This window comes from Folsomia candida, unplaced genomic scaffold, assembly GCF_002217175.1.
Source record: "Folsomia candida strain VU population unplaced genomic scaffold, ASM221717v1 Fcan01_Sc006, whole genome shotgun sequence".
Lineage (NCBI taxonomy): Eukaryota > Metazoa > Arthropoda > Collembola > Entomobryomorpha > Isotomidae > Folsomia > Folsomia candida.
The window spans coordinates 4735852-4762760 of NW_019091198.1; the positions used below are offsets into that span (position 1 = coordinate 4735852).

The 26909-nt window shown below is 37.3% G+C and overlaps 1 protein-coding gene across 2 annotated transcripts in view; it reads right to left on the reverse strand.

Moving 5' to 3' along the window:
* Positions 1 to 99: 99 nt before the first annotated feature.
* The window catches only part of LOC110850773 (tyrosine-protein phosphatase 99A), a 134073-nt gene continuing 107263 nt past the window's right edge, over positions 100 to 26909 (reverse strand). Inside the window, exons 8-26 of one of the 2 annotated variants that reach the window (XM_022098332.2) lie at positions 25539 to 25726; positions 24829 to 24943; positions 5804 to 5995; positions 5422 to 5702; positions 5095 to 5354; positions 4679 to 4962; positions 4470 to 4586; positions 4302 to 4399; positions 4093 to 4218; positions 3788 to 3957; positions 3689 to 3720; positions 3284 to 3381; positions 3150 to 3202; positions 2956 to 3070; positions 2694 to 2865; positions 2513 to 2625; positions 2093 to 2382; positions 1846 to 1981; positions 100 to 1751 (exon numbers count right to left, since the gene is read on the reverse strand). In XM_022098332.2, the coding sequence (XP_021954024.1) occupies positions 1500 to 1751; positions 1846 to 1981; positions 2093 to 2382; positions 2513 to 2625; positions 2694 to 2865; positions 2956 to 3070; positions 3150 to 3202; positions 3284 to 3381; positions 3689 to 3720; positions 3788 to 3957; positions 4093 to 4218; positions 4302 to 4399; positions 4470 to 4586; positions 4679 to 4962; positions 5095 to 5354; positions 5422 to 5702; positions 5804 to 5995; positions 24829 to 24943; positions 25539 to 25726 (3092 nt within the window). In that variant the 3' untranslated portion in view covers positions 100 to 1499. Of the gene's footprint in view, positions 1752 to 1845; positions 1982 to 2092; positions 2383 to 2512; positions 2626 to 2693; positions 2866 to 2955; positions 3071 to 3149; positions 3203 to 3283; positions 3382 to 3688; positions 3721 to 3787; positions 3958 to 4092; positions 4219 to 4301; positions 4400 to 4469; positions 4587 to 4678; positions 4963 to 5094; positions 5355 to 5421; positions 5703 to 5803; positions 5996 to 13737; positions 14697 to 21794; positions 22448 to 24828; positions 24944 to 25538; positions 25727 to 26909 lie in introns of those variants that run through there. The other variant, XM_035852636.1, reaches the window with a different exon arrangement.

Below are 26909 nucleotides of genomic sequence, written 5' to 3' on the forward strand. Positions count from 1 at the left end.
TTCATCGTTCAGTCTTCATTGAGATTGCAGATTTGCACGTAAAATCAGACACCAGGAAACAGTGTGGATTTCGAAATAATAAGACAAGCAAAACAAATGATACACATTGAATACCTTGATTTAATAAGCAACAGAACACATTTGTATAAGAATTGATAAAAAACGATATAAATAAAGTGTTGTAGGTCGAAGCAACGGGTTTAGTTTGCACATAATATGGAGATACATTACTATGATAAATATATAGGATTATGTACAAGTTGCAATATAACATGGACGCTGTTATATTTCTTTCCGCTGGCATGTTAAACAGTAACAGAATGCAATGATTAAATAACAGATAAACGTTAACAACTATTGGAATATTTTGTAAGCGACATGACAGACTTTTTTCTTCTTATATAATACTAAGCAATTTGTCATCATTGTGTCATGCAATTACACACTTATTAATAAATCAAATCACTTGACATAATATATATGTTAATAATAACGTAGTTTTCTTTCTGCTTAATTTAGTTGACTCCAGAAAACAATTACGCGTTTAGATGCTACGCAAGCATGAATAATTATACACTGATTTAGGGCTTTATCGAGCATTTAAGACTTAGACGAAGTTGGTAAGAAAATGTACTTAACTTAAATTTAGATTAAGTTCGTTCTAAATTTACATTAATTCTCGGCAGGGTAAAAAATATTTTATCGAGTTGTTCTTACTCGGCCAGATAATTTTATTTTTTAAGAAACAGCAAAAAAATTGATGTTCACAGAATTATTCCGTTGTCTTCTTCAGTTAGACAATACAACATCAGCTTTAAATAGTGAATATTGAGAAATATTTAACTGAAAGTTGTTACCGTTTTGTTCACATACACGCACAGTATGTAAATTCGAAACTACTATACAAACCCAGATACACATCTACTCGTACCTGGGTACATACATAGGTAATAATTTTGTGTTTGAGAATATATAAATCTCATGTTTCATCATTTGATACAATTAAAAATAAATATTTTTACGCCATGCTGACATGCATTGCTGACAGTTCCGTTTGTATAAAGTGCATATGTAGTAACTACACACAACGGGTGATTGTGCATTTGCAAGCAAGTACATACAAGTTACTGATTTTATGTGATAGAAAAGTGTCACAATGGTAGGAACCTAATAGAGTCGTCAGATTGCAATAAGTAACTCGAATTTTGGATCGACAACCGGGGATTACACATCGCAGTGAAGTGAGCTTCTTCAATATCGCCTATAAATATCAATCAATGAATCCAATTTTGCTGACTTGAACGGAATAGCACTAAGAAGGAGACGAGTGACTTGACGTTTTTAAGCAGGGGGTGGCCTATAGGACACGGGAGACCACGCACAAACCACAGTCTAAGTTATATATCACAGGGAAGAGCAACTTGCTTTGTTGTCCATATGGCCATATAATATAAAACACATAAAGCTGCACAAATGAGGAATTTGCACTACTACATGGGTTACACCATGGGATCACCGGAGTGGTCGACGGTTTCCATCCCATCAGGTGGAACTCTGACTGTTCCGTTCCCGTTATGAATTATTCTTCCGTTCATGTGACCGTTTGGGGGGAGAATGTTTGGCGTTGTTGTAATAAATGGGTCTGTGCCTGAGGGTGGAAGTAATGGCGAAGGACTAGTTGGAGTGTGAGGAATTCCGTTGCTCGTACAGGTGAGTGCTTCCATACAACGGTAAAGGAAAAGATAATCGTCCTAAAAAATTAGATAGATAAAAGGTTAATTATTTGTAATACACAGGATAAATGCAAAATAGGTTGGATATTAGGGAGCAGAAATTGTGTCTTACCAGATTTTTCCAGACTCCAGGTCTTTGTTCGTGATAGAGCTTTGCATACATGTAGACGTCAATATGACTTTCCAAATTCATTTGTTTCACTAGTGTTGTCAAAGTGCAAAATGTAGCTGCTTCCGTTCCACCAAATCTATAAATAACATAAAAATAAATGTTTGGTACGAAACTAGCACGTCAAATGAAATATTTTTTCACAAAGTACAGTTAAATTGTCGATACACATAAGTAGCCATGTAGTTACCTGTCAAGCACAGCGATTGGACCAGATGAAGACTCCCGGAGTGACTCTTGTGTGAAAGTGACAAGCTCAAAGACAGCGGACGAAGGAGAGATCATGGTATGCGGCCAATGGGAGCACTGGACCATTTTAATGCTCAGTTCGTAATCATCCTGCAATGATTGAATAGAAAAGTCCCGAATGATAAAACATCCTTGGTCGGATTCTTGGACAAGTTTGACTCGGAACGTGTCAAAGTCCATATCTTCTCCTTGTGGAGGCCAGAATGTGCCGTATTCCTGGTTGTCAATTACCTGTTGGACATGGACATATTAAATGCATAAATGTTAGAAATAAACTAAACCGTTATAAAAAATGAAAAATCCCGTCGTGCAGCCAACAGGACGAAACTCTTAAAACATAGCAACTTGTGCTATAACTTACAGAGAGGACGACTACCATTTGAACATTGTGATCCCACAGCATTTGCCAGAATTCTGGAGTTGTAGCTTCCAGTGGATGCTGAGTGATAATGAACTCTTGCAAACGGTGGTATCCTATAAATAAACAATTATCAATGAGTACGCACGTCTACAGTAATACATAATAATACAATCAAACTCACCGGGAAAGAAGGAGGCGTTAATGTAGTCACTGCCTTCTACACCCGGTTTGGGGGTAAGGGCAACCCTGTATGTATCAGTGCAAACACAGTCCAAGTTCCGGTTCTTTGTAAGATTAGACGCTTTGAGAGCAGATGCCAAATTAAAATCTTTGGGAGTAAACTGAGTGACGAGCTGTAACAAGATTGACGAATCAATATAAGATTAATATATAATATGATAGACCGGATGATTTTTTATTCGGCTGGAAATCGCTACCCTTACCTTGTATTGCCTCTCAAGTAGACTAGAAACTTCAGATTTTTCATCCGCGTAGCTGCTAGAAAGAAGACTGTGTAGGTACCGCGACAAGTAAGTTTTGTTCACGTTTGTTTCTCCGCTGAAACATAAAAAGTGAAATTAGTAAAAGCTCATATGTTTCACAAATTCAAATTGGTTTCAATTAAGAAGTTCGGTACCTTTCAATGCCTTCCAATAGAGCGTCATGAATGAAAATGTATTGTTCCTCAGTCTAAGAAAGATGTAAAAAACACAATTTGTTACAATGTACAACAGTTTCATCTAATTATACAAGTTTGGGACATGGACTTACTTGGACCAGGAAATTTCTCTGAGTCCGAATGTGGTTGAGAAATCCAAAGATGTTTAAGTCTCCCCTAGATTGAACTTGCCTCAGCATCGCATCTAAAACTGTTGGGAAGATTAAATGAATGTAGCGGTTGAATTGCAACTTTTCTGGTTTGAAGGTGATTGCATATACATTAGTACATATCTCATACATATGTATTCTACTTAAATGTTGGGATGTCAATTTTGGAGACCCCATGACATTTAACGATTATTTTGGTAAACCCTCTTGTGAACTTTCGTTTAAATTTCTTGTTCATTGGTCTCTATAAATCGTCCACTTTTCTCTTTTTGAATGACTTACTCATGTACAATATAGCTCAACCACCTTCAAACCAGTACATACGTTCAGTATCTAAATATGTCTTACCTATGTATGTTCCAGTTCTACCGACTCCAGCACTAAAAAATCAATATGACATTGATATGATACTATTTTTCTTCATAAATCTAAGAGTCAAATTCGAACCTGCAGTGAACGATGATCGGACCACCATCCACTGGATTGGCTGCTGCTGACTTTTTAACGAAGCTCAGAACGGGAAGAGGATGGGATGGAGTGCCATGATCGGGCCAATTTGTGTAATGGTAAACTTGACAGGATCGGAATTTACAGAGTTTGTTCTTGTTTCCGCCGAGCTGCACAAGACAAGTCCATGATTATTTTGAATTCGTAAAGAAATATTGTTATGGAACGGATTATATGGGAAATATAATCATCCGTCCGAATATGGTTTGATTCTTTCAAATTTCAAATCCGAAACAGCGACTAACCTTTAAGTGCTTCAATTGGAATGTCCTCACAATATACGTGGCCATTACTTCCTCCTTCACAAGTCGTACTTGAATTACTCCATAAGTTTCGATTCCTTCCTTTGGCCAATACATGTCGCACTTTTTCTATACACGTATGACAACAAATAGAGGTTTAGACAAATTGTAGAAAACTATGTTATAGCATTAACAATGTCGTGGTGGCTTACTCTTCCTCTCTCCACCAAATTTGTAATCATAACAATAATGTGGACATTGTGTTCCCACACCATTCTCCAGAAGCAATCAAAGGTGGAAGGAAGGGGTCCTGTGAACAAGTAAGTTGGGTTATTGTTACAACCGGATATTAGTAGAGACGCATCAATTTAAATACATACCTTGAGTTCCAATGTAGGCTTGGGCATTCCGGAATCCGTCAATGTAGTTAGCATTGATGTAATCAATGCATTTCTTCTGACCAGGCATTGGCTGCAGTCGTACCCGAGTGTGATCATCTATAAAGTGTATAACATAATAGACATATTATTGAAACGAACCATTACATATGTAAGTTTTTATTGACGATGATTGACTAAATGATTCTTACATGCAACGATATTCAAGTAGCGATTCTTTTGCTTGTTATCTGGGTGTTGAGAATGTTCTGATGAAAAATCATCCTGCACAGAACAAGATTGAATCAGCTCATATTCTTTCGAGAATCCTATATCGCCGTCCACATGTAGTTCGGACACGTGTTTGGAAAAGAGGTGCGCTGGAATTGCTCGTTTAAGTTCATCATTAGTATCTCCGTCCCATCCAGTACCTCCGACAAGTGGTGGGATCCTTGGAGGATCATCAAGGTAGTAGTATGCACCTTGGAAGCATCGCCTACACAAGATACAACAAATCCATATACACTTCTCCATTAGCAGCTCATCGACAATTTCATTGCAAACAAATGACAAGACAGTAAAACAGAAGCTGTGCAGTTCACAGTGGGTAAAATAAAGTATTACTCACCTCCAAATTACAAGTGCAATTAGCATCAAGATTAGCACGAATGACGCACAGATAGCGATTGCTATAACTTGTGGAGTAAACTCCGTGACGGAACGAAGCGGAGTCACAGTTCGAGTCTTCTCACAATTTTGTTGAAGTAAAATCCGCTTGGAGTCAGAGTACTGTCCTTTGAAAACTTTATCGGTTTCCAGTACGCTGCGAGTTCCACCTCTAACTCGAATTTCGTACATTACATTCGTTGTGAGATTCTGAAGAGTTATCTGCACATAAAATAAATAAAAATGTATAACACATCAATATTATAACTTTTGTAACAAAATAACATACCGAATGATCAGGTTGATCTGCATGGGCATTGACAGTAAGTTCTTCAAAATCTCGCCATTGGTCACTTCGATAGTCCACATAGTAAAAGTCGATCGTGTTGTAGAATTTTGTGGGACGATTCCATGCAATGTACAAAGCATCCTCTGAAAGACATGAGACATTTACAATACGAGGAGGAAATGGTCCACGCACGTCCGTCTTGACGACAATTGTTGCAGATGATTCGCCTTCGTTTTTCCATGTAAATGCTTTCAGCCAAATTGTGTACTCGGTGTATGCCGCTGTAATTAAAGAGAACAAAATCAATCATGAACTTGATTTACAATTTACATATGTCAATTTATTGGAAATCGTGAAATTATGAAAGAAAATATGAACATACCCAAGTTCATCAATGCAAATTTCATATGTTCAGTCGGACTTTTCACCGTGACCACGTCCGTAAAGTTGTTCTGCATATAGAAAATTCGGTATCCTTCCAATTTCCCGTTGGGTTTCAAGGGTTCAGACCATGACAATTCCATCATTGAATCCGTAACCCATGCCACACTCAAATTCGAGGGTTTATCTGGAACTGAATAAGAATATAAATCATTAGCATATATTGTGAAAATATATTTCTTGACTAAAATCATCAGACATAATCCTGCATCAGAGTTCCACTTGCTTAAATTCATCTATTCACGAGTGCACACTTTTTGCTCACAAAGCGAGGAAGATGATATTTACACATTAATGTCACCGGATATTTTTTGCCCTGGAACATTGATCACAATAAAAATCGCATTCCATTACACGAGTAATTCTCCAGAAGAATGTAACAAATTGTGCCAATAAAATAAACTGATTTATCAAAAACGCCGATGGTGTAATTTTTATAGTTGCATTTATTTTTAAAAGCATGGTGTCATTATTTTGCTTTATCGGACGCCGAAATGGGCAGGCGTACAAAAGTGAAGTAGTAGCGACTTGTCTATCTTTCTTTTGAGAAACAAGTGGTGGAAAGGGAGAGAGGGCAATAAGGAGCCACTCTGGTTCAAGATTTAATGGTTCTCAAAATAAAAAAAAGAAAGACGGAAATTTGGTTTTTAAGTAGTAAGCAAGAAAACAACCAGCCCTTCATTTCGGTGGGATCGAGTTTAATCAAGCATTTCAACACGATGCACTATTGAACTATTTACAAGTTCATAAAGTGCATTAAATAAACAAATCTTGTCAGTAGTTAACTTTTCGACGTCTCTGTTTGTCCATTAAGCAAACCATGTATACACATGCCGACTCGAAACTGACGGACTGTATGTATGGCTGCACTGCAATAAAACATTTTTTGTCCCCCTAACTTCAATTTGTTATAGGTCCAATCATGAATGAATTTCAGACTTAAAAAACATATGCATTTCTTGTTACTATTTCTCTGCTCTGTTACAACGCCATAAATAACTCCAATACTTTTGGATTCAATTTAGGATTAGTCGGATAGGCCACCGGAATTACTTCGGATACCAGAATGCTGAGGATATTTAGATACATACGGCAGATTTTTGAAATATTATTGACAAAGCATGTTCATTCACTCCCAGAGCTAAACTTAATATCACAAATGCACTCCTCGACTGACTGAGCTGATGTTTGCAGCATAACATCAAATTCAACATATTACTTTAGTTTTCGTCCCTTTTTTGGTGAGCCAGCCAGGAGGAGGATGAAATGAGCGTCTTCCTTAAAAGAAGCCAGGAGCAGATGGCCAATATTCTTAAGAGAAGAACTTGACGGGTTGCATGGGAGATTTTCTTCTCAATCTCCAGTAATGCATATGTAACAGCAAAAGCAACAAGAGCTTCTCGTCAAACAAGAAGAAGTGCAATTCAGCTGTAACGTCGTGGGGCAGCTAAATTGAACTTTTCACGTCTAACAGCCAGCAGTAGTAGTTTTAACAAAGACTCTTTCAGGAGGAAACTGATGAATAAGGGTGCACGTTGGGACTGGAGAGAGACAAACTTGACATTTAGGGTTACTCATTCCATATTTGCCTTCATTTGTGACGACGCATCTTCTTCTGATGGTTTCACATTTCCTAATAGCTGGAGTTGACAGTAGGCATTAAAAAACTGACAATCCGGTGCCTTTGAGGGGGCGCAAAGTTAAAATTAAGCTTTTTAAATGCACACATTCCTAGAAATGTCGCAAGCATAACAAAAACCTAAAACTTGTGAAATCTATTGGGAAATAATATTTGGACATATTTAGAAATCGCATGAAATCGTTGAAAAACATTTATGCATTTGCATGTGCTGCAGATTTCGTAAAAAAGTTTGTTATAATTTGAATGCTTGTTTGTTACTGATTCAAGGATTTGTACAAACTTTATCAATGCCAACTTGCAACACATTTTGACTCGTGGCTACAATAAGTACAAAAAATGGTGGAATGAGGACATCAGAATTAACGATGTTAAGATTTTTGCTAAAGGCCAGGAAAAGTTTCTCCATGAGAATTGTTGGTACATATGTATGTTCCCAAGCTTGGAACATTTTTCCCCTTCCACTTCCATCCCCACTCTCGTCGCCTTTCTTTCATTTCTTTCTCTCTGCCTTCAATCCACCCGTAGAAATATCAGAAAATCCATCGTAGGCTTCAATTCCCAGATATATATCGATCCACACCTAAATACATCTGAGATACTTTTCTTCACCCTCAGTCATAGATGAGACATAGCGTCACAGGCAGCAGCTCAGTAAACGCTGGGCGTCTCTGCAACTCGTCCATGATCAAAATCACACACAAACAGAACTTTTTGAGGTTTCTTCGCTCGGAAGCCAAAGGTATTTCACATTCACACCACTCTCAATTGACTCAATTCTACTCGCTTTCCCTCAATTTTATTCCTCCATCTATATGCTTTGAAACCATCCAAAAACATTCTATGCACCTCGCCTTCTGCATTATGCTTCTTTTCTGCTGTACGAAATCTCATCTTTTCTTTGGGGAACTCATCGACTTTAAATGCATAACTTGACTTCCGCCAAGCACTACAAGATTCTTGGTACATCTTTCTTAACCAATGTAGGGAACCGATCCCTTAGCGTCGACTTCTTCTTTCTCATCATTGCTGGTTCTGTTGCGATGATGGGGAAATCTCTTATGCCTCGTGGTTCCATTCCAGTAGAGTCGCCACGACTTCTTCTTCTCCCGACACGGGACCGAGTGGGTTCTTTCCGGGAATTTCCGTCCCTTGTTCCCACTTCTTCTTCTCAGTCAATAAGCAAGTTTTAGAAGAGCAAGCAATACGGAAGTTCAAAATCCACTCTAAAAGTCGACAGGAAGAAGAAGCAGACCGGCCATAAGCACGGGGGTTGGTTTCCATGCGATGAGGACGACTGGAACTGTTCCTGGTGGCACACTTGAACTCTTCTCACACGGGAGAAGAAGTCCACGCCAAGTATCGAACCACTACCGACTAAACTACCACTCTTCAAATGCTGCAGAAGAAGAGAGACCCACAACGCCGGTACTTGAGTGTGAGCAAGCCTCATCAAAAGAAATGCGAAGCATATACGTACAAATAATAGCATCCTCAGTTTTCCATTTCCACCCTTTTTACATCAAATATTTCATCCTACGTAAATTCCGGAGAACCGGAAGAAGATTTCTTCTTCTTGAAAGAATAATGTCTCATGGAATGGAATTTATTTTTTCTCCAGGAGTCAAATATATGTAGGGACATTAGTCGAAACGTCTTGTAATATTTATTAAGCAAACGGGGAAATCCAGTTTATGTTCTTAGTCTGTCTGTCCGTCCGTCCGTCTGCATGTGTGCTGAAACTCTCAGGACGAATTACATTAAGAAGCATATTTGGTTTCGCTCCTTATTTATATTCTGTTTTTACAAGGGTTTATTTGCAGTACAAACAACAACCATTCTTCCAATACCAGCCTAATGTTAATGCTCAGTGTTACTGCTTTCCTTCCGAATTTAATGGAGCAATAAAATGAAAAATGTGCAATAAACTCAGCATCTTCATTTTTGGCAAATCTCAGTGAATCTCTCACATTGGGCAGGCAGGAGGCAATAAAAAACCCTGACATTGGAGCAATTGCTGTGTTTTAATACCAATAACATTTGCCATATTGTAAACCTCAAAGTTGTAAAAGTTTTCATTTCATGCATATGTACGTCCTTGTAGTTCAATGCGTGTGATTAAATTATTCGCAGCAGCTCACATGTTGAATCGGCTCAAAGTGAGGCTTCATATTATTGGCAGTAAATGTCACAATTCAAAAATGAATATGTCCAAATATAAGTGTATTCTTTAATAAGGCGAGTTTAGCCAGCTCCCAATTCACTTTTTCAAAAGTTTACTTCAAGTTTAGTTTATCTTGTGGTTTACAGAAATGCTGTACAAGTCGAAAAAGTGTTTTTACTCTCTTTTTCTCTCTGTAACTGCAACCACACGTTTCCCAGGAAAAACACAGCCTACTTGAGAGCAGATGTGTGGCATTAATACTCCATATTTACTGTTGTTTTAAGTTAACAAAATGACCATATTTACTCCAAAAAGCACTACTTAAGTAACTAACGAACTAACACTCTGAAAAATTCAGCAGACTATTGATCTTCGCTGTTCACGCACGAGTAACACAAAATTGAGAAAAAAGAATTGCAACGAGAAGAGAGTTTGCATTTGCTGGTGGAAGTCTAGGTACCTCCGTTCTCTTTCTATTCCCACCGACCGACGACTCCTTCATTCAGGCCTAAAAATTTTGTAAGCAGCGTTTTGCAAATCTACAGAAAAAAATGATAATCACAATGGATGGAGGATCACAAGCTGTGCGATCTGTTGCAACCTGCATGCATGCACTAGATTTGCAAGTAATCCCCTATTTTCGACCACCAGCTCTCGCTTTCCTTCGGTCATACCCCACAATGACTCTGCTGCTGATTTTCAAACAATTGGCCGCAATTATTTGTCAATCTCACAGCTGCCTCCAAATTGTACCCTTAGCGTTTGACAAAATATACAAAATGCAAGTCAGCAATTGAAACCAACTAGGTTTACACCATTTCTTGTTTGCTTGTACGTTAAAGAAAGTTTGTCAATTTCACTTTACATTAAGCAAACAAGGTTCGTCACTAAACTGATGAAGGCGAAAAATGAAGCGTTCGCTTTGCTTGGACCGGTCCAAGTCTAATTACAGTTTCCTCTCATGAATATTAGTTGTAGGTGGAAAATGCAAAGTATGTTATGTCTACAGATCACACTCTTAAACCAAAGCTGCTGCTGCTGTTACTCTATTCGAAATTTGCAGACGTCTTGCTCGAACGCCTTGCCCAACCGAATTTGCCTCAACTGAAGCTGAAAATAATTAATCTGACGCCCACCATGTTTCCCTGAATTTTGCTGACTCCTATCATCTGCTAGAACGCTAGAAGTGTGCAGAACTCGAGTGCCCTCATTAAAATTAAGAGTGGCAAACTTGGAGTGCTAAAACTCTGCAAAATTAATTGCTTGCTCTTCTCTTCACTTGTTCACTGACGAGGAAAAGAGAGACAGGCCGCTTGGATGGATCATTGGAGAGAAAAGAACAGAGGGATGGCGCAGAGAAGAGATAATTAACGTTGGCTTTCCAAGTAAAAAGGACTGGCGATGACATTGATGATTTTTTCGCTAGAGAGAGAACAATATGGGAGGCAAGGTTGATTCCAAAACTTTTCGGATTTATTTTCAGCATTACTGCGGGGGGTTCTTGTTAAATTGTGTCGAGAGCATGCATATTTTTGCCGTAAGGATCAGTCAAAATTAACAACTTCAACCACTACCCATGACATCTGAATGAGAACAAGTGAAAGTCAATTAGCTTAAATTAAATGACAACAACAAGTACTTGAGATGGATGGGATTTATTGGATTAAATATTTGCGACTTGGGAAGTCGACACAAGACGAAGAGCGAATCTGCTGGCGAACCAAGGCTGCTTGCTGCTGTCGGGTAGATACAATTAAGCTGATTAATTAAATAGGGATGGAACGAAGTAGGAATAAGTAATCTTGCTTCGTAACCCTTTCACCAGGATGTCGCCTGAAGTAGAAGATTCCTTAGAATTCGAAATTAGTTGACACATTCGCACTAGTTGGTAGTTTCACAAAACTTCAAAATTAAACTTTTTATGACTGAAAATAAAGCTATTAAAAGTAAGAGGGATGAAAGGTACACTAATGCCTTCATTCCATTTCAGCTCTTCTCAAGAGGATAGTTGGAAGATGAGTTGAGTCTGCAATTACTCTTGGTGCATTAGCAGGAAGAGTGGAGAGTGGAGAATAATCTACTAAATATAAAGGGTTCACAACATCAAAGTCTCCAGCATTCCGTCCGTATGCACAATCATGAGGGACTTGTTATTACTCTTACTTTAAGCCAATTCAGTAATTTTTTATGAACTTGTACGATATGGACTTCCACATGAAAACCACCTTGTCACAAAATTCTAACCTCCAAGGTTTCCTTATATTTTACACCCGGTAGTGAAAGTTCTTTACGATAAATCTGATTTCTCTATAAGGTTCGCCCCAGGAGAAGCATATATGCGTATAGTGCAGCGCACAAGAGAATCCCGAAATGTCTTGTTTATGTCACAAAAGGCATTACGTACTAATTAACTAATGAATGGTCGAATAAAAATCTACCCCCAATACGCATTTGGCTAGACATAAAACAAATCTGGTTTTACCAAAGGGGATAATCCTAATTTAATGGGTATAACCTTTCACTTATCCGAGACACCATCAACGGATAATCATTCGGTGCTAGGACTCCAAATAGCAAAATAATGTGGCGCATACCATAAGTCGGTCAATTATTGTGAGATGTCTGTTCAGTAAGTAACAATCCATATCTCCTCGAATGTCGCTGGCTGCTTCTACCCAGTTGACTTTTGACAAAGCCAGTCATGCAGTGTGTATATTATGCACATTCTTGTTTCGTTCTTGGGTAATTTAATCTGGAGAGTGGAAAGATTAAATAAGTTCAAGACGAAGCGAAGCAAGGGGACGAAGGAAGGAGGAAAGGATGATGGGTGTGTAGAGTCTTAAAGTCATCAGGCCATGATACATCATGAGCCGAGGAGACGATGAAAGAGACGAACCATCCACCATGCCATAAAGATAAATGCTTATCCAACCGTCCGTCATTTTCTTCCTTCCATCATCCATATTAAAGAAAGTCAGTAAGAAACTCTACACAACTGAAATTGTCGTGGTGGAAAAATGCCTTAATAATACTATAACAAAGTCAAACTAATACAAACTCCAGCATTGAAAAGTTAGTGCACAGATGAAGAAACGTTCAGGCATATGTCATTTCATTCGCTGAGCAAAAGTCAACATGATAATGAAGCGAGTACAAAGTAGTGTTTCTTGTGCACGACCAGGACGAATTTTATGGTGGAATAAAATTAAAATTGTTTCGTTTAGCTCGGTATAATGTTTCACATCGTATTTATAAAAAAGGAAAGAACATTGTAACCTAAACTGACAGTGGTCTATTGTGTGAGCCTTGCGCTTTTGCAGCACGGCTAACTAGAGTATTGCTCAAACAGAGGAGTTGTTTAACTTAAAAACATGAGCAAAATCCACGCTTTGGTCGAGGCAGCCGTGCATTCCTTGTTTTCCACCATGTTCGTCTCAAGTCATCCTATTCGCGATAGATTAGACTGCATGGGCATGCAGAGTAATTGTTTTTGGAGTTCCAAATATTTCCAAGAAACCGACCGACTGCATATGTACAAGACAATTGACATGAGGACATAGATATTATAAAAAGGCAACAATATCCAGCAGGGAAGGGAGGGAAACAATTGTAATTAAATTCCAAGCAAACCTGTGCATGATGTTAAGGTTTGAACTCTGACAGTTTACAGTATTGCATGAAAAAGTTGTTTGATCCTGCATGTGAGTAATAGATGAAGGACACGACAACAATACGATACGTGTGTACATAGATACGTACGTCTCAAAAGTTGTCCCCTCTCAACTTCGATGATTAAATCGATTTCATCCATCCACCCACCCACCTGTCTCGTGACTTTGCAACAATTACACCGGAACGGGATGGGTGACTATTAACCATGAAAGTAGCAATTATGTTTTTTATGTGTATTCTTTTGTCAAATAAAATAAAATGTTTGGGAACGAAAATGTTGCAAAGTTTGTAACTTCCAAATACAAATACATTGGGAATGAGATGAGAACCCATTTAAACGCAAATTGGATGGTAATCAAAAGTAAATGATTCGTTACAAATTCAAAAAAATTATGGGAACCTTTGTCAGAACCAGCGAATACGTCTTTCTCTTCCATTCTTTCCTTTTCTTCTTGTTGTTCCACGACATTGTCGCCGTTGGGGAACAAGGGGTTGTTCGAGTCCAGTGATGACATATCTTCAGAATTGGGAATCTTGTGTTGATGCACCTGAATGTCATCAGGACTGAGTTGAAATTTCCCCTCAGAGAAAATGCCATCCCCAGGAATTTCTCCACCACCTCCAGCATAGAGTTCCGAGTCGAAATCTGACTCCACGAGTTCTTCTTGAAATCTGTCTTCGGCGTCTAGAGTTAAATCTGGGGCAGCAGATACTAGAGGGATCGATCCAAGAATGCCGACACAGACGGCCACCATAAATCCAAAAACGGGAACGGACCATTTTAACATCTTGACGTTGAGAGAGCCCTTTCTTGTCCGCATCTTGAGGTTCAAAGAATATGTAAAGTTGTTGTGGCAGTTATTGGTTGGCAAGGAGGGCTGGGACCCATCCTTCATCCCTACTTCCTTCCTGTTTACTTTCATCCTCATCACACACACAGCAGCAGCAACAGCAGGAGAGAAGAGATGAGATGTAAATGCAACCAAAGTTTGAGAGTTGTAATGAGAATCTCCACTTCGAGACAGGAGGCAGGCAGGCAGTAGTGTTGGTTGGTGATTATTTACGTTCTCTTTATTTTATGACTTTAGCTAATGCGGAAAATTTAGCTGCTCTTTAGTCTTCTGTCCAATTTGATTGTTACATGTATAAATTTTGTGGCAGTAGCGCCACAGGCTGAGGTTGGATTTCTTGCATCGCTTGCAATTTCAATCTTCCTCGCTAGCAGCTTTGGATGGTGATATGGTGGTTAGTTAGCTAGCTACTTGGTTTTTTGGTTGGTGGTGGTTGAGTAGTAATCCTTTTGGACTTGTATCCTTATTTCGACGACAGCGACATTTCAGCCGTTTTAGACCTTCAGTGCTAAATATGGATAAAAGTATATTGTGGTTACATTACCCAAGCCCACCACATTTCAACTCTCATTTGGAATGGAAATGACAACTTAAAGCTTCGAACGTGTTTCCGAACATCGATTATCGTGACGACAAGGAGTGTAACTTTGTGCATGTACATGAATTTGTAATAAATACAAGGCATGGACATGTAAAAGTTTGCTTGGTTGGGGTGCTTCTGACAACGACAACTTTTGTATTTAATGTATAATGAATCTCAATTAAGCTTTCGGAAGTTTCGGGGAGAACTTCATTGTACAAAATAAACCAGCCAACGGGCGACCAGCATGTCTGTTCAACAATCATTAACTCCAGGTAATTGGTTAAAATAATTGAAACTAAAGAAAGTTGGACCAATTATTTACATGGAGCTCAAAGTTTAACACAGGACAAAATTTGTCTAGTTTCTACATCATCAAGATTCATTCGTTTACTCGACATTTTCTTTGTGATGGAAATCACGAGAAATAGTCTGTCAAATTGACCGGCATCCAATTTCACCAAAAATATCTTTCGAGTGAATACCACAGCGTAATACTTATAATGTGTCCAGCAATATGAATCCCTTACAATCGTCTGGCGACAGATTCTTCTCGGATTTCAAAGGGAATGTTCTATTTATTACCATCACTAAACCCAATAAATGCATGTAGCAGTAAATTATTAGTATAGATATTGCCAAGAAATTAATTTGCATGTTGAATTTTATGCTTACTCATTCACTTCAGGAGTGAGAGTACAAAAGATTTGAATTCTGACAACGGGACACACTTTCTGTTTTATTATAACGCTGAAAAGTACAAAGACCGTTAATCACCTCACAGAATTTCAACAAACAAAGTTATTATTATTGTCAAAAATGAGTAAAGCATGAACTCATCCTGCAATAATGAATATCTATATATTCAATAGGCAATATTTGTGGCTTCGTAAGCAAGACTCTCGTCAAGTCTCCAACTTCCCCACGGCATCAAGCAACTGTTAATTAGCAATTCCAATTTTTTGATAATTCAATTTACCTCCTGCTTTGCACCACTACCAACCAACTTCGTTTGTCGTCTGAAACTGCGTTTCAACTCACAAGCCAAACAATCTCCTATAGAAGAATTTTTCCATGGGGTTTATAATCGAGACGTGGCCAGATTTGATTGATCATGCCCAAAAAATATTGGGGGAATTTACTCAACATAATATAAAATTTATGTCGAGATTTCAAAAACATTCTGCGATTCTGTCACTTGCAGCCGAACAGCACAACGGTGATGCTACATAATGACTACCTTATTTTGGCTCTATCGATCAATTTGTGCAAGGATATTAGGCACACTGCCTACAACAATTGTATATTATGGCACTAAATTAGGTAAGTTTGAAAGCAATAGATCCTTATTACCAGCATGAATTATTAATGAAATGACAGAGCATGTTTTTGATTGATATTACATATCCACCACGCCACGAAATTTAAAAGTAACAGAGAATCTCTCTGTTAAATAATTGCAGATGGATGAATGTGAGCAATCAGTACACAGTGGTTATTCTTCCGCATTTCGAATCCCTAAATTATTTATTCCCTTCATCTTGCCTGAGCTGCACTCATCAATCTCATAAAAATTATTATGTGATCAGTCATCACCCTTTTATTAGCCACGTTGGACTTTGCAATGTCTGGTTGAAAACTAACAAGTGAAGTTATTTTCAGCTACATAATATCGTATGACATGTGATACCTCGTCATTCGTAACCGTCTACTCATTCAAAGATAAGTTAATTTATCAGCTAACGGCAGCTTTATGAACAACACAAGACTTGCAAATATTTTAGAATATTGCTACTCTTAGGATTTTATTTTCAGCAACTCGAGCTCACCAGGTTCAAGTGTCACCCATAGACGTCAAAAGCTCAAAGATCTTGAAAAGCGTGAGAATTATTTGTGGCGCACAAATAAATTTTCAATAACAATTTTTCTTTTTAGGACAAAGTGTCCTGTGTAAGTTGACACTTTCTTCGTCCGTTCTAATGTGCGTTCAAATTTTTATTTCTTACATAAATACATGCTCAGAGTGCATAGTAAGCATTTTGATTAGCATCAGATATGTTCTTTATTCGTCATTTGCGTATTTTGTTGACCTTGCGAATTCCGTTAACGATAAATTTAAGGGTGAACCAACTTACAAATTACATGCTTCTCTAAAAACTCCTCATCTCCGGTTATAATAAAACTCCATTCCTTTCTAATTTAAGTTCTTTCATCCTCAGTCGTAAATGTCATGCCATCGAGTGTCAAATTAAAATTTTAAATATTCATCAGAATTTATAATTTATCAGATCTCTTGTATCCTTTGTTCTTTTGTAGTTTCAGTTGTCAAAAAGAATATTGCCGTCTATGAAATGAGGTCGACATATTAATTTAAAATTGATCAAAATTGTATGTTGGATAACTAAAAATCAAACGACTAGAGAAATTAAGTAGGAAAACCAACAATTTCTGCTACAATTCGCTGCTAGGTAATTGTATCACTACCGTCCTGACTAATATTACTAAATAGAATTACCCACAACGAAAATGTGGTTTTACCAAACAAATACCGGAAATGCTAAATATAAATGACATATTGCAACAAAAAGCACTAACATAAAAAGTATTGCTTTGCTCTATACGTGGCTAAGATGTGCAATTTTAATAAAAATATAAACAAGTAAGGTTAACAAAAAACTTTGCTTTTTAATGCAATTGAATGCAGCAACCGCATTGTGCAAGATTACTGCAACATATTCATACCTATTCCTTATACGCATAATGTGCATGTAAGACAATGGAATGAGGTAACAGTTTACTTATTAAACATACAGATTTATAGGAACCTTAACAAAATAAATTATGATGTGTTCTGCTGTGAGTAGAGTGAGATTCAGTAATACGCATACTTAGCCAGCGATCATACCTTGTTGAACTTTGAGATCTCCTTTTATCTCTGAACACGATCACACTACTTGTTTAGTAAAAAGTTAATGAATGGAACATTTGATCCAGTTTCAAAAATGTTATTCCCAAATTCTTTAGTGATGTAACTTAAACTGGACTTCAAGTTGTATGTTCCGATAATTATAAGAAGAAACCATGCTATGGGAATGTCTTGTCTGTCTGTCTGTCCGCACGTCGGTCTCTATTCACGATAACTAACTTATGAACGACTGCGAATATAGAGATGAGATTTACACCAAAGTGTTTCTAATTTTTGGGGAGGAGTTTAGACGTAGTTTGGGCTCGCGTATTTCAGAAATCTTCATAGTTTTGTCGTACGATCACCCCGTGACTGTGTGGACGAGGTCAAAGTTAGAAAATGTCAGTTTCGAGCGTTTTACACGCTAGTTAACGGAAGGCACGGATACCCAATTTGGTTTCACCCTATTGCTACATTTCGTGTGCAGCGTCTTATTTTTTATTACTATTCCGGTAGTAATTAAATTGTTTACACGAAATTCCTTTCATGCTATTCCCTTGAGCCTCATCAACAACTGGTAACACGCTAAAAACACCTTCTTCTTCATAATAAAAATTGTTGTGGATCGTGAACAATTAAACCACCACGTTAAAAATAAATAATGTTCGATTGTTTTACACATTCATTTTCTCCAAGCGGATATATCGTTCCGATATTGTATGATTGGTGTAACGTTTAATTTAAAATTTTATATTTATCTTATGCTTTAATATGCTTATGTAAAAATTAGCAAGACCAGAGGCAGATTAGGACGGCATGAAAATATACAACAGTGAAGAAAGATTGTCCTCTGTTTCTTGGTTTTGTGCCAAAGAATGTTTACCTTAGAGTTTGACAAGTTTGTGCAATACGTTAGAATATGAAGATTTTATTTGAAAATAAATATGTAATATATTTATAAGCTCTACCAAAGTACCAATGAATAGAAATCTTAAGGAATATTTGAATGACGCCAGAAAATTCAGCAATTTTAATGTCCATTGAATTGCAATAAACAATTTATGCAACATCGCTACATAACACAAATGGATAAAAATACTTTTTCTTATTCTAACTGTATTTCAAACTCTGATAGTTAAAACATTGGGACAAAAATATATTCAAAGAGCACAAGAGTGAATTCCAACTTATATAATCCCTGCATATGTACAGCAGATGAAGAGTGTGAATAGAACGGAGACCTTTATTTTTTAGCAATCCAGAATTTTAAAGCAAGAATACAAATTTGAAAAAAGTGCTAATTTTAAGCAAGATTAATCTAAAACTCGCTGTATTTGTAGACACGCACATTTAATTAAGTCCACAAAATCCCAGCGAGATAGATAAACTTCACGTCAAAGACAAACATACTTTAAACCAATAATAACATTTCACAGTTTATCCTTTAGTTCATCTGAATATCACAATCAGCCAAATGAATCGATTCAACTAACATTCAACAAGGATTGTAAATGCAGCTTATTTAGTAGAGCCGAGCAGTATGTTGATAATGAAGAACGTTCAACGGTCCAGTGCCATGTCGTCTAAAGTTGACAAAACCTAGTTTACTTTGTGACGATCATAAATGAGCTTTGAATAATACATGATAAATCGGTTAGACTGCAGATTCAATTATTTTCCATCGTTGCCGTTCATGTGTTGGTTTAGTCCAATCCAATAAATGAAAATGAACAACGGACAAAATGCGAAATCTACTAGACTAGCGAACTAATCCTAAATCAAACGGATATTGATAAGAAGAAGCAGAATTGAATTTAAATTTAGACGGACTGGATTTGACAGAGATCTGACTGAACCAGACTCGCTGTAGTTGTCTCTTATCTGATGCTTTTGTTTCGTGCCATTTCTGCATTTCCCATTCATTTATTTACATTACATAAACTAACAGGATTAGCATTTGGTTGCTACACTATTTTAGCAGGTTTGCATTTTCTCATGCCAATTGCAAGGATGTAACTCTTCTTGATAAGTGGTTCTTCTTATTCATACAACATTAAGAGGAGTTTACCAGGAAAGTTCAAGTGACTCACACCCACCAAATCTAGCCTAACTAAGGTAACCCAATTAAGATCAAATTAATCCACGGATGGGACTTGACTCACTTAATTGGGTTTAGAAGGTGCTCTATTGTTTGATACAAGCGTAACTCATTAATTGTATAAATTTGCAAAAGGGTTACAATGTTACATTAATTTGTTTAACCGTTTGTTGTGGGAAATCACTTCAACTTCTGTTTAAACATCTATGCAAATACATACTGCTTGCAATAAGTAGGAACCTCTGCCTTTACAATAATGATGGTAATTACTTATAGTTTAAGGCAACAGAATTATTAAATGGGAAATTATTCCGTTAAAACTGACGTCTAGTGAGGAACATTTGTCTCAAAAATTCCTATTTTTATAATGAATTGAGATACAATGCATAATCCTTTCAATTTGAACTTAATGTTGTGGACACACTAAACTATGCATTTCGCCGTCGTTTAGCACATCAACCAAGAACAGAAAGTTGAATGACAAATGCAATCGCCCACGACGCCACCACTAGAGGCAAGCCAACTTCATTTAACAGTGAGAATAAATAAGCTCTCAAACAAGACGCTTCAAATAAATGTGGCTGACTCATTTGTTCCTTCTTCGCCTCCTCTCATTTTCATCATCATGAAACTCTTATAGAATCAGAAGGATATTATATATGTGCTTTTACGTTTGTTTAATTCTCTGATTTCCTGTCAATGATCTGGTCAATGTAATGGCCAATGTAAACTGTAATACAAAGTTATCTCACATCGTGTCAGTTAGTTTGTATAAATACGCAAAATGAAAGTATTAAAAATGGGGCATCTTTGCGCTGGGAGTGGTGTCAATAAAGCTATCGAGACTTAATTCAACGCACTAATTAACTTTATCACTCTGCTCTTGTGAGAACCAAATCAAGGATTTTTCTTCCCTATGAAGTAAAAAGTGCCACTTCATTCAAGCTCTGATGAATTCTTGTCATTCTCAAGTATCGTGGTATGAGTTTGACATTTGTTCTCAATAATACAGCAAACTGATTATAAATTGACATCAAGTGTATGCTTCAGAGTAGCAATGTCGGAAGGTGGATCGCACCCAAGCTATCAGATTTGATTTATATAGAGAGAAAATTATAGACTAGATAGACGATGTCCTCAAATCATAAATGTGAATCTATACCTACACATATAAAATATTCTCAGGTCTTTGGACGATGGTCATCGGAACCTGAATGTCAAATACTTTACTAAAGGGCAATGCTTCTATACTGGAAGATGATGATGACGATAATATCGTCAGCCAGTCAGATATTATTAGTCGGCGAAACTATGTATGCCAAAATTTCGAAGGACTTTTTTTCTGACCATGAGTTAGGTGGGGGTGGGACAACCTTAACTCGTGAATTTTCACGGCAAATCTTTACCCACTACTAAATGCACGTCTTATTCCTTTAATATGTTAATGTCATACATAAATATTTAAATTTTGAGGACGGATGGAACCCTACTTCGGAAAAGTCATGGGGAAACATTTAACGTTGCAGTCTCTCCCGAACTTTAGCTATGGTCATGCCTGGCTGACCGTGATTGTTGTCCGCAAAATTGATTTAGTCAGTTGCAAACCACCAGCATGCTTAAGTATTCGCAACCTTCCTCATTTAATGTTTGGAATGGCAATTAGCACATATAGTCCATTATAACGTTGCCTTGTTGCCAAAGACCATATTATGCAAAGCGTCGCATAAATCCAGAGTCAAAGGACATTGGATCGTGCTATGAAATGAAGATGTGGACCCAAGCATATAATTTTACTCGGAATTATATTGACATCATCCATTCAACAAGACTAGTCATGCACCAAGTTACTAAATTTAAATGCTCAATATACCGTTAACTTACAATAAAACCTGACTCGGGTAACATTTATAAACATTTTGCAGCAGTTACATCGTGTTCGGAAACATTTCGTTTGAAGCTTTAACTTTTCGAAATCCATTTAAATGACAAAAATATGTATGTATGTAAATAGAGAAAAAGTTACCTGATTACAGCCACACCATTATTGTTAACTTTTAAAATTGTATTCTTCTTGTCGGCGGAATCAATTTCGTATTTCCTCAGATTAAGTACCCCAATTCACAAATTTCAGTCAATGCACTGTCTGCAACTATGCAATTGTCCTTTTCCTTTCCATTTTAATATCTTTTGTCCTGGCATTAAATTTATCACTAAAAGTTTTAAAGTTTTATCAAAACTTGCACAAAGTCACAATAATCCCCTCAGTGTTTTTTTGCAAACTCTGACAAAGAACCAACACATCAGGTTTTCAGAGATTTTTTTCCTACCTAAACAACATTTTGTGTTTTCAGCTCCTCCTGAACAGGTTGGAATGAAAATTGATCAGCTTTCTCACTCAATGGACTGGAATTTGCATTGCATGTTGATTTCAGGATCCGAATATCAAGCGATCTCCTCAATTTGGATCAATTATCCAACAACTATCAATTTTTGTTGTCTATCTCTTCTCGAATGAGAATCTGATCATCAGAAGCAGCAGATACGATACGATGAGTACAATGTTCTGGCCACAAACCAGCAAAACCAGGCACCGACCAATAACAACAACACAGTATGATTTGATCCGACGACCGAGTATGAACAAGTAACACTACTCGCCTGCACGACACCACCAACTGAACTGAGCTGAACAGCCGCATTCAACACCAGCCAAACCAGAGGAGAACCGAGAGCAGTAGAGGAACTCAATAAAAAAGTTTGCATTAAAGAAAGGCTGCAAACCCCATGTAAATGTAATTCGTGTGTATGTAGCTCGTTGCTTAAAGTTGGAGATTTTGGTTGGTCGTGCTTGCATGGCTTATCCATCCATTTGATGATATGATACGACGATGGTGGTGGTGGTTGTTCTGTTGGTGCTGGTGATATGTATCAATTTTGTACAAAGCTATCTACAAAAATGTTATGTTAATATTGATTCATAAAATATACAGATCTAGAGATCTAGTTTTTCATTATCTCCTGTGGAATGAGTGCGGGGGAGAAAACGGAGACTTCATTGTTCTTTTAAGGGTAGAAAATTGTACAACATCTGTGTTCATACCCTCCACCTACTACACACACACTGATTACTACTACTACAAACAACACATGGTCCTTCTCCCGTACTCTTATAGTGTTGGTATGCATCGCAAGCATGATTTTGGATGGGTCGGTTCTCCATGTCTTTGTATTTAGCAGCAGTCTTTTGGAACGTAACACAATCTCCCAGCTATGATATGATTGCCAACCAAGGAAGAGTGCATTTTGTGCACTCTTCCAAAATCCATCCACGACAAAGCAAAGTGTGTAGCGATTATTTTACATGCATATTGTAAAGGGCAGAGATTTACTAAATTCAATCATTTGATGAATGCAGCGTCATGAAATCAGGCATTAGTCATACATGTATCTGTTTAATGTATTGTTGACAAATGGCTAAATATAGGTAGTAGGCAGATGACCTCTGGACACTAGCAGAGAAGAAGGACAAATGTTGATATCATCGTATCGTATTTGATAAAATGTGGTTGAAATTAAAAGTGCAAACTTATTAAGTGTTAAAGCCTCACCCAGCAAGAACCATGTAATGATTTTGAGCCAGAAAACGAACACTTTGCTCCATCTGCAACCCACGGGCGTAGCTCAAAGTCTTTGTTTGCACATTGATTTGTCTTTGTCTCTCCCAAATCTCAACTAGGCTTGGGTTGGCGATGCATATGAACCACGTATTTAAAACTCGTTTTCTGTAGCTTCTTATTTTTGCAGATTACTATATGCAAGTGGTGTTTACCATTCGAAAAATACATTAACAATTATTTTAGTGCTTCAAACTTATCATAGTATAAAATTAGGAGTGATAGAAAAATTGAAGATTGTGTAATAAACACATCAATTCCACAAAAACCAAGGTCCTCCGTATTTTAATCTGTGTAATTCAACTGACTTTCAAGAATTGAACATTAAAGACATAAAATTCCTTCAAACCATAATTACAATACTGATAAATTTTTCGAGTTTAACAAAAGTAGTGTACATCTTACTAGGCTGTCTAGTCTTACTACTTGTAAGTTGCAACATGATTCAAATAATTTTATTAATTTTAATTACATGTGAATTAATAAATCTCCATCATGTGGTGAGTATGGACTACTTTAAAATGTGCCATCGTACAATGAGCTAACTAAAAACAAATCTTTAAACCCCGAGATAATTGTAACTTGTGATTTTGAAATTGGATTTTCCGAAAATCAAAAGTCTCAATAGTCTCAAAATTACATTTGGATGGGGAAAGTGAGTCATGGCCAACTGAACACTCACAGTGGCGATGGTGAAAGTCATCTGGAGAAAGACTAAGGAAAGTGAAAGCTAGCTCGGATTCAGGACAGATGTCGTCTCTGACCCGAACGGAAAACCAGCCATTCTCTCTCGATTCTCATCTCACCCTGCCTCAAGACCCTTTATGTGCTTTGCCTTATCTGTCTAAATATAAAATATTTCTATCTACATTGTTATTGTCCATAAATTCACATTATTCTACTTAGATAACATTTCACAAACCGATTTTTGAGAGTTTTCACTTTATGTTAATGTACTTTAACTTTATTGCCACCGTGTTATTAGAACTCTATAAAATCCGGGATGGATCTTTTCCAGCAGAGTCATTTGTTTATGAAATAAGTAAATATACGTGTACCGAATTATTCAACGCACAAATTCCGATCGAGCAGAATTAATTACCATGTTGCGTGAAGGAACATTCACTTTAATTTTTGCCTGTTTGTTTGTTTGACCTGTATTGTGTCATTCGTCATACTAGTGCAAAATTAAACGGTTTCACATAATTTCCTGTTCTCGTGTTTCATTGCAACACTGTACTCATATATATACTTACTTATTAGCAATATATCCTCCATGTATTCGCATATGTAAAGGTAAGTGCAACGGAACTCGGATGCGTTTTTTGGTATGCTGATATTATTCGTAATAATTATTTAATAATTATTAATAGTTTTACTTACCTCCTTCGTCCGTAATGACGGCCACAGTGGTCGGTGGACCAAGCCCTTCCGGATTAAACACTTGAAGCGAGACGAGGTACTGGGTGAAAGTCATCAACTTTTGTATAATGTACGACTGTAATTAAGCACATAACAACATACCGATTAGCTTTCTCTTAATGTCATCAGCAGTAAATTTAAAGTTTGTTGTCACGAAGTCATTTTTAAAAAGGAACCAATTGCATTCATTTTGTTATCTAATTTCCGGCTATTTGAAATTTTTAACAACATGTCCAACCGTTATAATATATATGTTATGTTTATGGTATCAAAATTGGAAGGCAAGTCTAGAGGACAATGCTTAATGCGTAATCGTGTGCAAGCGGAAGTTGACTGGGAAAAGTGTACATCAGGAAAATGCGAATGACTGCATGAATGAAATGAAAAGGCGGAGTAAGTGCATTTTTATAAATTATGGGAAGTGGAAGGTGAAGGGAAAAAAGGGTTTGAAATAAATGGATTAGTTTCTCTTTGGTCATGACCATTACGAAACATGCAAACACTGCGGTGTTTCCTATTCCTATTGGATGTTTAGTAATTTCCCTGGTATGCACTGGTTCTTTTGAGGAAAGCCATTATATTTTCGTAGCAGCCTCTTTGCAAACGAAACTGCATGTGAAGCGGAACATCAGATTTCCTTATTATTATTATTACAAATTATACAAACGAACCTCGATGTTGGGGTCGCGAAGATAAATTTCCTGGATCGAGTCGACTCCTTTGTCACGCGGTCTGAAGGCCAACCGGTAGCCGATGAACTCGCCGTGAATCGTGTGCCTCTGGGGAGGACGCCACGCCAGGCGGATCGACGTGGAGCTCGCATTTTGGGCCGCAGTTATAGTCGGCTTCCCATCAGGAACTACAAACACAATAAACAACGTTTTTTAGAAAAAGAGAAAATAGGTACGAAAAAAGTCTAGACATTTTTAGTCACTATTTTTAAGTCGCATATGTAGATAGAAATTTTTCAATCGTATCATTTTACAAAAGATTTTGAAAATAGTGCACAATTTAGGCCAAGGTCATACGTATTTTAAATAAGGTCATTATTTCACGACGGCATTCTTGAAATTAAATACTCGAGGTTTAAGAATGAATGGAAGCATCCTCGCTGCTGCTGATGCCGCATAGTTGAGCATCTGCATAGTTAAAATTTCCCTTTCTTATGCAACACTTTGTTCAGTGATATACACACGAGTCTGGAAATGAACTAATTATATGAGATACATATTTCACGAAATCTGAATTAGACAAGGTTGGCGAAATTCTCTGGAAATTTGGAAACCCAGGACTCCGCAACCTATCTACTTCATACACTTAACATTTGCTGAAAATGTTTCAAATTCCTTTCAGCCAATTCAAGGAATACACAAACTGTGTGTGGCTGTCATCAGCATATCACAAGTTGAATGTTTCAAACTATTTTGCAATGTGGAACAATGAGATCTACTGATTTGTTTTGACAGTATTCTCGTTATTGGTGGAATTGAATTCCTTTGTATTAGCAATTTCACTGCTTTCATTTCTGTAAGTCAGCTATCAGTACTTACTTGCTACATGCGTACCATGAATGATGGAAGGATTTCGCAAACTAAAATTAGAGCTCAATCATCAAATTAATTCTACATTTTATTCTCAGAACTCGAATTCTAGGAAATGGTAAAAATATTTTGATACATGTACGTCAAAAGGGGATTACGCTTCTAGGAATATGTACGCAAGGAGAATGTACTTGTAATTTGTTGCGCTTTCACGAAAATGAGCTGGTGGGGAGGAAATTCTACGTTCCAATCTCTGACGCCGCCACTTTCTCTTCATAAACACCATCGAAGCGGTAAATGAGCCCGAGAATTAATCCTAATTTAACTAGCCTCTATTTACTCCCTCCAACTTTAATTACCATGCAGAACCACCACCGCCACCCAAAAACATGGAAATAATTATGAGCTCTTCTTCAATTAAAACAGCTCTTCTGTGGCTTTTCTCAAATGCAGAGAGAGAAATTTGCCTGAAATTTGCCTGAGCGAGTGACTTATGGTGAG